We start from the raw sequence: 12087 nt of genomic DNA, 5'->3' as shown, positions 1-12087 counted from the left end.
CATGCTCTTCTAATCAAGAAGATGGCAGACAAGAAGTAAATTCTTTATTAATAACTGCTGAGCATAGTGACCATGTCTTAAATCTTAAAGACCCTTAAGCTAGCGGGGACAAATGAGCGGAATCCAATTTAACCTACGTAATATTTTTTCATTCATTTTTCACTAATCTATTACCACTCTAATTATTTTTCACCACCAAACCACCCTTAATGGGAGCGATTCTGCTGGCTTAAGGTTCAAGCTAGCAGGATTCAGAAAAAAAACTTTTTACCAATGACATATTTTTGTTACCCACTTTTCACTAATTTATTACCACCTTAATAATTTTTCACCACCAAACCACCCTTAAGGGGAGTGATTTTGCTGGCTTACGGTTAAAACTAGTAAAATTCCGAAAAAAATATTTATGATATACCACAGTGCTCTGCTAGGTTTTTATGAATTTATCACCACCTTAGTAATTTTTCACCCGTTAACTACTCCTTGCGAGAAGTCAATAATTCTGTTGCGTCAATATTTAAGGTGATAAAAAATCTATTTTCTTGTAACTATTCTATAATCTCTTCTTGTAACTAAAAGTATACAGTGCTTGCCAGATTTTTACTGAATTTTATCCACCCTCATAATTTTTGACCCCCATAGCCACAGTTAATGGGAAACATTCAACAAGCTACGCATTTACGCCAACTAAATGCGAAATCTTTTTGGAAATACAAAAGTGCTCTGCTAGATTTTTACTATATTTTTACCAGTGTACTCTTTGTTTTCTTAACTACCCTAATTAAAAACATTCTTAAATGTTACTTTGTGCTAACTATTACTTATTTTTTAAATGTTTAAATATTGAAAATATGAAAATACTTTATCACAAAAATTATAAATTTTAACTGTTTTAAAAAATTGACTCTGATTATAGTATTGAGTACATGGCTAAGAGAAATCAAATCGTGAGTCCCTTTTATGAATATAAAATAACTGAAATCAAATTGATTTTTAGTAAATACAATGGAATTGTTATATTTCACAGAATAATTACTAGGTTAGAAGTATTTAAATTGAAATAATTTTATTATGTCTATTACATTAATTATCTAATTGTAAAGGATGGTCGGGACATCTTGCGCACCTATTGTTAAAAGATTAAAAGATTTGTATTTATTGAGTACATCCTTAGACCTGAGCGAAGTGTACCGCCAATCAAGGAGTGGGGACTGTAGTCTTAATTGGATTTTAGATTGATACTGCCCTTTTTACTTTTATTTAATTTTAGCAATAAATTGCAAATATAGCGCCTCTGTACTGTCCCTGAGTGTGTTTTATGCTGAGTACAATAGTTTTTGAGTAATTTTTTTAATAGTAAACACCAGTGCACATTCATCTACGCACAATCACGTCTATAGTTGATTTTAACTCTTGAAATGCGAAAACGTGCATTTTTTTATACCGGACGAAAAAGTACAACTTTAAGCCCCCAAAATTAGAACGTCAAGTGCGGAATTTATGTCCAGTATGTTAGGTGAAAAATATGAAGATAGCAAAAAATAGTAAAAGGTTGAAGTAATACAATACAAAAAAATTATTAAAAATACTTTTTATAATTTTGTTTTGTCAGTTCAAAATTCAACCTAGTCGAATTATTGGCTTCTTATAGAGGGGTAAACAATTGTGAAGGTGGTAAATGAATTGGAAAAGGTTGTAGCACACAGTGGTATTAAAAAATTCCTTTTTTCTATTTTAACATAAGCTACAGCGGGTTAATAGGAGGCGAAAAATTAGTAAAAATCGAGTAGAATCATGTGGTATTTCAAAATTTTTATTTGACTTAGCAAGCTTTATATTCGAGCTTCAGCTTAATATTGACTTACAAGGAGTAGTTGAGAAGTGAAAAATTAATAGGGTGGTAATAAATTTGTAAAAACCTAGCAGAACACTATGGTATTTTAAAAATAATTTTTATGAATTGTCTGTCTCGAATATTAAGCTAACAGGAACGTTTCCAAATAAGATTGGTTTAGGGATGCAAGATTATCAGGGTGGTTAAAATTTAGTAAAAATTTAAAAAATACTTTTTTATTTCATTTGTAAGTAGAGGAGAGTGAATTTGAAAAATAAAAAAAGGATTTTTCCGCTTAAATATATTAATCTAACAGAATTATTAACTTTCCATAAGGGGTAATTAACGGGTGAAAAATTACTAAGGTGGTAATACATTCATAAAAACCTAGCAGAGCACTGTTGTATATCATAAATATTTTTTTTAATTCTACTAGTTTTAACAGTAAGCCAGCAAAATCGCTCCCCTTAAGGGTTGTTTGGTGGTGAAAAATTATTAGGGTGATAATAAATTAGTGAAAAATGGGTGAAAAAATATGCCATAGGCAAAAAGTTTTTTCCGAATTCTGCTAGCTTGAACCTTAAACCAGCAGAATCACTCCCCTTAATGTTGGTTTGGTGGTGAAAAATTATTAGGGTGGTAATAAATTAGTGAAAAATGGGTGAAAAAATATTACGTAGGTTAAATTGGATTCCGCTCATTTATCCTTGCTAGCTTAAGGGTCCTTAAATCTTAAAAGCTCGCGTAAAAATAGTAGTTTACAATTTCAAACAAAAATAATAAAACCGATATCATTTACGACCGAATTAACTTCTACTGGTAAAAATAAGGTACCAAATGTTCCCAGTAATAAATTTATCACATATTGTATGAATAAATAGTTTATTGGTACCAATTTTGCAGTTGGATTGAAATCGATAAATATTTCAAAGCACCTACATAATTACCATTATTTTTACAAAAAAAATACTTCATTTTTACCACGAAACGCTAAAGTGTAAGAAATAAATTTAATTGTCGCTACCACACATTAAAGTACTTCCCTCCAATATATTTTTTTCATTTATTATTTTTAAACACGTGCATAGTAAATAGGGATGACAACGGTGTATAAATTTAGTAAATATATTAAGGTAAGGTTGATCTTCACCCTCGATTAATTTGTTTCTGATCCTAGAGATGGCTCTACTGCGGCATGCTGCTGTGATAAATTTTTTAACTTAATTGTAGATTTCTACATAATGACTCTGTAATATTTTCAAACCCTAACATAAATTGCAGTTTACTATCATTATATCCATTGGCTGAGTTGCCAAGTTGTATAAACAGTAATTTTATCAAATACGTTATAACTTATCTGCTTACTAGTAGACCAAGTAAGCAAATATATCTTTAAATAAATATAAGGTTGAATGCTCGAATAAATGAACTTTGATCAAATAAAAGGCATATATTAAGCACAGTTTAATTTAATCTTGCCCAAGTACTTTCGATCCCTAGATCATCTTCAGGGGCATTTCGTCAATTGCGGCCTATCCGACAAGAACAAAATGTCATAAACATAACTGTACATCACACTACACTACAAAAGGACAAACAAACACTTTAAAATTATTGAAGCAAAGCGACATTGCGTGCAGAAGCCGGAGACAGAATGAGACATTAACACGAGTAACATGAGTATTATTATTATTAATATTATTATAATATAATGATATCGAGCCAAAGTAGAGCTTATATGACCCAAATTACAAAATAGTTGTATGTACTAAACTAAATAATATAATATAAATTAAATTTTCTCACAAAGTAAAAATAAAAATAATGTTCAAAATAATTAGTACTTACAAAACGTTCTTGCAATAATAGCCAATTACATTCAGGATGAAGACCTTAGAGGAAGACACAATAATCATCACCAGATTAATCCATCTCTACGACGACGTCAGTGATCATATTAACTCCATTCCGAGAATCGAGAGTCATTATTGTAGATCTCGTTCTAAACGCGAATATATAGAAGTCTTACCATTGCTGCTTTACACCTAATGTTAATAAATGTGTTTCTGAGGATTAACAATATCTTCCATACCAAAAGCATTATCACATTTTTATGATAGACTTTATTATCTCCTGTCAGCCCAAGAAAGACCAGTGTGAAAAATGTACATTCTTTAATAATGCTGACGATAAACCAAGTTTACAAGCGAAACATAAAAACCACCTGAAAGAGAAAATCCTTTCAAGATCAGAAAAACAAAAAGTTACTGAGATATTTATAGTTGCAGTATGTGATTTGCAGTAGTTTGCTCTAGTGTTTATTATATTTCGAAAGTTAATCTACTTAATTTTACAATTACCGAACTGCGTTTCAAAGCTACAACTTGTTTTGTATGGTATGAAGGAGAAGGAACACGAGGAGTAAATGAAATTGGCTCGTGCGTGTTTATGCTTTTAGAATATTTACAAAACAAAGCAACTGATGATTTCGACGTTGTCTTTTATAGCGATAATTGCTGTGGTCAGCAAAAAAATAAATATATGGTGGCGATGTATAAATATGCCGTGAATATATCCCCAAAACTGAAGAGCATTACTCACAAATTTCTAATTAAAGAACACACTCAAAATGAGGACGATTGGGTTCATTCTACAATTCAAAGAAATGGGTCCAGAGTTTTGAAGTCTCCAATTTTTGTGCCTGACCAATATACAACATTAATAAAAACTGCAAAGAAAAAAGAGCCACCTTATTCAGAGAAAGAACTGACTCATGAAAGTTTCTTTGATCTCAAACAACTTACCTGTAAAAACTACACAACTAACGAAGATGAAGATAGGTTGAGAGGGTGTGAAATAAAGATAATTCATATTGAAAAACAAAAAATCCCAACCTGACAAATAAAAATATCATACCAACGTATAAGGATTCTTTTTCAAGACTGATGTTAAAGTACACAGGTAAAATACCAACAGACTGGTTAAAATCAACGATGCAGAGACATGAATGTAGATGTATATGCATGTTTTATTGACTATAGAAAAGCATTTGACTGCGTTAACCATCAAAAGATGATCGAAATTCTGAGAACAACTGGAGTTGACGAACAAGACTTGCGAATTGTCTCAGAACTATACTGGCACCAAACGGCAACAATTGAAATAGAGCACACAACATCCGAAGACATACAAATCCGACGAGGAGTGAGAAAGGGTTGCGTCTTATCATCACTACTGTTTAATTTGTATTCGGAGTCTATATTCAGAGAAGCATTAGACGAGATCCAAGGCGGAATTAAGATTAACGGAATCAGCATAGACAACATCAGATATGCTGATGACACCGCCTTAATAGCAAGCAACGCACAAGAACTACAAAATGTAATAAATGCTGTAGTTCACCACTGCGAAATGTTCGGTTTACATCTAAACGTTTCCAAAACTAAAACTTTAGTATTTTCAAAGACACCAATAAAGGTAAAGGTGTATGCCAAGGGTCAAATAATAGAACAGGTAAATTCCATAAAATATTTGGGAGCAAATATCAATAGTCAGTGTAATCCAAAAAAAGAAATCCTATCAAGAATCGAACAAGCAAAGAAAACATTCATGAGCATGAAAACATTTTTTACAAGATCAGACCTTAGTCTACAGGTTAGAATCCGAATGATCAGATGTTACGTTTTTTCTGTCTTACTGTATGGTTGTGAAAGTTGGACAATAGACTCTGAAATAGAAAAAAGAATAGATGCCTTTGAGATGTGTATATACAGACGAATGTTGAGAATTCCATGGGTACAAAGAGTTACTAATATTGAGGTACTTCATCACATGTGTAAACAAAAAGAATTACTAAGAATAATCAAAGAGAGGAAAATTCAATACTTGGGTCATGTGTTGAGAGGCAAAAGATATGAATTACAATAATGTTTAACAAGTACAAATTATGACCAAAATGTGACAGTTTTTATAAGCTAGTTATAACCGTACCTTGTATTGTTAAAAATAATAGATAATTTTTGAATTGCTTTTAATAAGTTATCAGTATCTATCTATGTACCTTAAGAATAACTAGTTTTAATTTAAGATACAGAGTTTTATTATGTTTCTGAGACCAATACTTATTTAGTTTCAGAATTAACTTTTGTTATTTTTATAGCCTGACATTGTCATCTTTTTTTTATATTAATTTTACTAAAATCTACATAAATTAATGATAAAATATTGATTAAAATGTTTATTTCTTTGGTATGTGTCCTTTTATTCTAAATACTTACCATGGCATTACAAATATTTTTTATACAAAAGAGACACATCTGCTATTATCACTTTCAGGAAAATGCTTACGTTGTATCTGAATACAATATCAAATACAGTTTAAATTTACCTTTCAGTTAAAAATACAGTTTAATTTTACATATACATTAACATATACATATATAATAAAAACTTTTGTTGCTGAAGTGGAAAAAAAATCTAAATGATACCTTAAACAAAATAAAAATACACTATAAATTCTGGAAAACCTCGGGTGTGCTCCTTGAATTTTCCCAACAACGACGCTTTCACAAAACTGAACATCCAATAGTGTCATAAAATCCTTGAACTCTGGACTTCCTATTAATACCTTAAAGATAGTTTGTATCGCACACACAACTAAAAGGCAAGTTGAGGACCAGAAATAATATTCTCCGCAAGCTTGCCAGTATGAATGACACCAACACATTCTTAACACTTGGATTAAGCTATAAATTATTAAGCCAAATTCAGCGGATATTAAGATTACACATTAATACGTAAGCTCTACCTATCGTAGCTATCAATCCATCCAATATGCGAAGATAAGTAGCTAGATAACGAAAGAAACAAAGTTTAGATTCACAAGATCCACTCCACAAGTACCAGCCCATTTTACGACGACTAAAATCACACTTTCTTAGTTGTCTTATGCTAGAGAAAACTTGCACAAAATACGATCTTCTATACGCAATTGACTTTGCCACTTAAACCACTTTTTTCTGAAGGGACAAGGTTTAATTATTTGATCTGAACGTGTAAAGTTCAGTCAATAAGCTATTGCTTATAAAGATCATTGCAAAAACTATAGCGGGATAAGATGGTCAAAAGTGCCCCCGCACCGATCAGCACCGTGACTTGTGCTTTCAATAAAGCATATAAAAACATGACTTCATACAAATTTTTAGTTTCCCAGAGTCCATAGAACCTCTTAAATCTAAAAAAGAAGCTTTTTTCGACTTCCTACACACACGGACATATACCTAAACAGGAACTCAAATCATCATCCAAGCCAAAAACAAGGTATCATCAAAACTGTGGCGGAGAGGACGAAGAGAATTTGTGAACCACAGCATCTCCAAAGTGAACTTCTTTATATTGAAAAAGCGCTCACCTCTAATGGTTATACCAGAAGAGAAATACATAAAGCGATGAACAACATCTCTAGAAGAAAGGACGAAGAAACAGAATGTAAAGGCAAAGCGTTCTTGCCCTATATAAAGGGGGTAACGGACAGAATTGGGCGAATACTTAAGAAAGCCAACGTAAAAACCATTTTCAAGCCTACAAATAAAATCAAGGACTGTTTAAGATCGGTGAAAGACAAACGCGACCCATTAGCAACGGCCGAAGTATATCGAATACCATGCACATGTGGAATGGTATACGTGGGAACCACGAAACGACACATAAATACAAGGATAAATGAACATAAAAGCCATTGTCGTTTAGGACATATTGACAAATCTGCCGTTGCAGAACACGCTTTAGGAAGCGGAGAACATCGAATAATATTTGAAGAAACGCAGATGCTGGACAAAACTTCACAGTACTACCCACGGTTGTATCGGAAAGCTGTGGAAATATATAAGCACCCAAATCATTGTAATCGGATAGAAGGACTGAAAATTAACAAGACATGGATACCAATATTAAAATCCACAAACACCCTTCCCGCCAAACACGAAGAAAGAAAAGCTACTACAAACGACGACACTCCCCCTCAAGACGAAACCAGTGGAGGGAAGGCGAGTCATCATCATCATCATCATTGGCTTTTACAACTCTTCGTGAATTTTTGCCGCGTTTACTATTGCCTTCCATTGATTCCGATCCTGTGCTATTATTTCCCATGGCCTTACTTCCATCTTCTCCAGGTCTTCCCTGACTGCGTCTTTCCACCTTTTCCTAGGCCTTCCTGTCGATCTTCTACCATCTGGTCTTTCCCAAAACACATTGCTAATCAGTCTGTCGTCATTACTCCGTACCACGTGGCCTGCCCATCTTAATCTATTGGCTTTTATGTATCTTACGATGTTTCCTTTCCCGAAGAGAGTCTCTATTTCATTGTTGTATCTGCTCCTCCATTCATTTGTCACGCTGTCCCTGCAAGGACCATATATAATTCGCAGGGAAGGCGAGTGGGAAATATAAATATTGCCTCCGTAGTACAACGTGGCGTCATTTTCAGGTTACAAGCGAAGTAGTAACATCTCCAGAAGATGCCAAACCCTAGTGTTGGCGAAACGTCGAGAACTAATCTCAGAAGACAACGGCCTAACAGCCCGAACAAACAGTTTAACAAATTAGACGATGGCCGTGAAAGCCTAACGCAATTTATAAACCGAAAATTCCAAACATAACAATAATTTTTGAAAAAATAAATCTGAAAATGCTTTTACAAATTCAGACAGAAGAATGAAAAATAAGTTATTGAGCAATGTTCTTAAAACAGTATTGAGTTATGCCATATTAACATTAAGTTTCATTTAAGCATTATTACGAGGGCTACGCACTAAAACAAGTGACCTATATACCAATGTTCTTAGTGAAGATTTTGATATAATCCTACTGAAACATGGCTTATAGATGGAATCTCCAATGAAGAACTTTTTGATAATCGCTACATAGTCTTCCGCAAAGATAGGGCCAGTGGTAAGACATTGGGTGGTGGAGTTTGGTAGCCTCGAAAAAGAAATTTATTGTAGAAAGTATAAAAGTTAATTGTAATATAATTGTTGAGTGCTTGTTACTTAAGGTAAGGTTTAAAACATATTCATTGTATGTCTCCTGTGTATATATACCTCCTGGTATAATGTTAGATATCTATGAAGAACTTTTAGAACTTTATAACCAAGTATTGTCAGAAAATGTTAATATTATCTTATTTGGAGATGTTAATATTCCTGGATTTATTATATCCAACTTAAGTTGTGAAAAGAACAGCTTGCTTAAAGAATTGCAAAATCTAAATAATTTAAATTAATATAATACAATTTCAAATTGTAAAAATAAACTGCTTGATCTTATACTGTCAAACATATCCATTACCAATCTCCTTTGGTTTCTGAAGATTATTAGCACCCAGCACTAGAAATGTTACTAGAATTTAAAGATAATTCATACACTGAGAGTAATATACAACAGTCTTATAGGTATGATTATGCCAAGGGGGACTATATTCTTTTGTATCAATTAATAAGGGACACTGACTGGTCAGATATGTATAATTGTATAACTGCTACAGATTGTATTAATCAATTTTACGATAAATTGTATGAATGCATTGATCAAGCCATCCCAAAGAAAATTATTAAAAATAGACAAAAACAGAAATATCCAGCTTATTTTAGTGTAGACCTTATTAAAAAAATCAGAAAAAACAACAAATTAAGCAAGCATATAAAAATAGGGAAAGCTTGTGACGCAAATCAAAAATAAATTTATGCAGCATTAAAATAATATTGAAGATAACATTTTGTATGATCCAAATAGTTTTTGGACATTCATAAGAAGTAGAAGACAAACCAGCGGTTTTCCTCACGAGATGTATTTAAATGATCATACATATACAGGCCCTCAGGATATTGCCATGGCTTTCTCTCATCATTTCAGCTCAATTTATGAGGTATCATCCACACATCAGGGTAGTTCACAGGTATCTTTTAACTTTTCAGTTATTAGTGAAGAAGATGTGAAGGTTAGTATAAAAAAATTAAAGCCAAAAAAGGCCACTGGTATTGATAATATTCCTGCCTATATCTTTAAAGGATGTTCTGTATTTCAAAAACCATTATCACATCTATTTAATCTATCTCTTAAAACTAACACCTTTCCAGACAAACTCAAAGAGGCTATCATTAATCCAGTTTTTAAATCAGGTAATAGAAACAATATAGAAGACTATCGTCCTATAAGTATCCTTAATTCTCTGGCTAAAATATTTGAATCTATTCTCTATATGAATATACTGAAAAATTTTAAAAATGAATTTGCTCCAGAACAACATAGTTTCTTGCCTGGGTTATCCACAACAACTAGTAATCTGTGCATTCTGTCTAATTTTGTTAGTAAGGCAATAAATAATAAACTCCAATTAGATTTAATAATGACTGACTGCTCAAAAGCATTTGATATGGTTGACCATGGCATTTTTTTATCGAGATTAAATGAGTTTGGTTTTTTGCATGATGCTTGTACATTTATAAAATCGTATGTGGAATCAAGGTTTCGACGAGTTAAAATTGGTAGGTGTTTTTCAGATAAATTTCAGGCTACATCTGGTGTCCCCCAAAGGAGCAACTTAAGGCCTTTGTTTTTCTTAATTTTTGTCAACTCACTACCACAATCTCTTAAATTTTCTTCTAGTTTGATCTATGCTAATGATTTGAAGCTTTTTAAGACTATACATACTCCAAATGATTGTCAGTTACTACAGGAGGCCTTGACCTCAGTTGTAGAATGGTTTAGGGACAACAATATGATCTTGAATATTAAGAAGTGTGGACTACATTCAAAATAATTATAGAATTGACAATTGTGTAGTATCTAGGAAAACCAAATGTAAAGATCTGGGAATATACCTACAGGCAAACATGAAATTTAATGAACACTATAATAATATTGTTAATAAGGCCTACAAAATATTGGGAGTTGTAATAATAAATTCCAAACACTTTAGTATAAACACAACCATTAGACTATATAACGCTTTAGTTAGACCAAATTTGGAATATGCATCAGTGGTATGCTCTCTTGAAGCCAAAGTTCATATTATTGATATAGAAAAGGTACAAAAAGATTTCTAAGGTATTTATACCTTAAGAAATACAATGTGTATACTCACCTTACGTCATCACAAGAGTTGCTTCAAATATTTGGCTTCCAGTCATTAGAGCAAAGAAGAAATATGCATTGTGTTATATTTATTCATAATATTATTAACAATGTAAAATATAAGACATGTGGTTTGATCAAATGTATTAGCTTTCATGTGCCAAAGGTCAACCTAAGGGTAAACAGTAATGACCTATTTTCTAGTAGTCCATATAATTCTTGTGCAATAATAAACTATAATATGCAATATCAGTGTAATGCGTTAATAAAGATCTGTGATATAGACCTCTTTAACTGTAGTGTAAGGGATATTTAAAAATGTTATGAATAGATAAGTAATGTACTCAATTTTAAAATTTTATTAACTTGTGTCTTTTTTAATGTGTTTACTTTCTGTGTTTTTATTTTGTACTTGTGTGTATATTGTATTTTTTTGTATTTTTTGTGTGTATATTGTTATACCAAGTAATGAGCACTCTTACATGTAATTACTACCTAGGTGGTGTTTGTAATTGGTAATAAATAAATAAAAAAAAAATAAATTATTAAGGTTAAAGTTACATACAATATAAATATGAAAATGTCAATGTTTCTTTGTCTAGCAGTGTAGACAAAAAAAAAACAGAAAAAAAATGAGAATAGTACTACCTAATTATTATAAGTTTATATTTACAAACGATTAACGTGACATACGTACAAATATATCAATATCACCTGAAATTCCAAGAAATAAGCCGCAAAGAACTATAGTTAACTTAGTCATTTTTACAAATGATTTAAAGTTAATGAAACTTTTTTATCTATTATAAAATAATTCGACATATCAATCATTTCATCAATATTATAATTATTTTCTCGTTAGTGTTCAAGCTAAATTAAATGGAAATAAAAAAATACTTTTGTTGTTTTGTTAAGAATTTTACCCAATTACAATTGGAATAGATTGTGTAATTATTTTTGATACGTAAATAAATTGTATTTTAAACGCTTTCCATTCCAGCAAATTTTGTAGCATTTAATAAGGCATTGAAGATTTTTTGAAGTAATATAAGACAAAACTAATCTTTGCAAAACAAGATGTTAATTTATTCATCTTCTTATTTTTCTTTTCCTCATATAAC

The 12087-nt window shown here is 31.6% G+C and overlaps 1 protein-coding gene across 1 annotated transcript in view; it reads right to left on the bottom strand.

Moving 5' to 3' along the window:
- The window catches only part of LOC140451921 (uncharacterized), a 115026-nt gene extending 103297 nt beyond the window's left edge, over positions 1–11729 (bottom strand). The window contains exon 1 of the mRNA XM_072545888.1: positions 11664–11729. Coding sequence (XP_072401989.1) covers positions 11664–11729 — 66 coding nt within the window. The remainder of the gene's footprint in view (positions 1–11663) is intronic.
- Between the last annotated feature and the right edge of the window lie 358 nt (positions 11730–12087).

The sequence above is a fragment of the Diabrotica undecimpunctata genome, chromosome 10, assembly GCF_040954645.1.
Source record: "Diabrotica undecimpunctata isolate CICGRU chromosome 10, icDiaUnde3, whole genome shotgun sequence".
NCBI lineage: Eukaryota > Metazoa > Arthropoda > Insecta > Coleoptera > Chrysomelidae > Diabrotica > Diabrotica undecimpunctata.
Note: the sequence above shows the minus strand (reverse complement) of the source record. Positions and strands in the feature narration are given on the sequence as shown.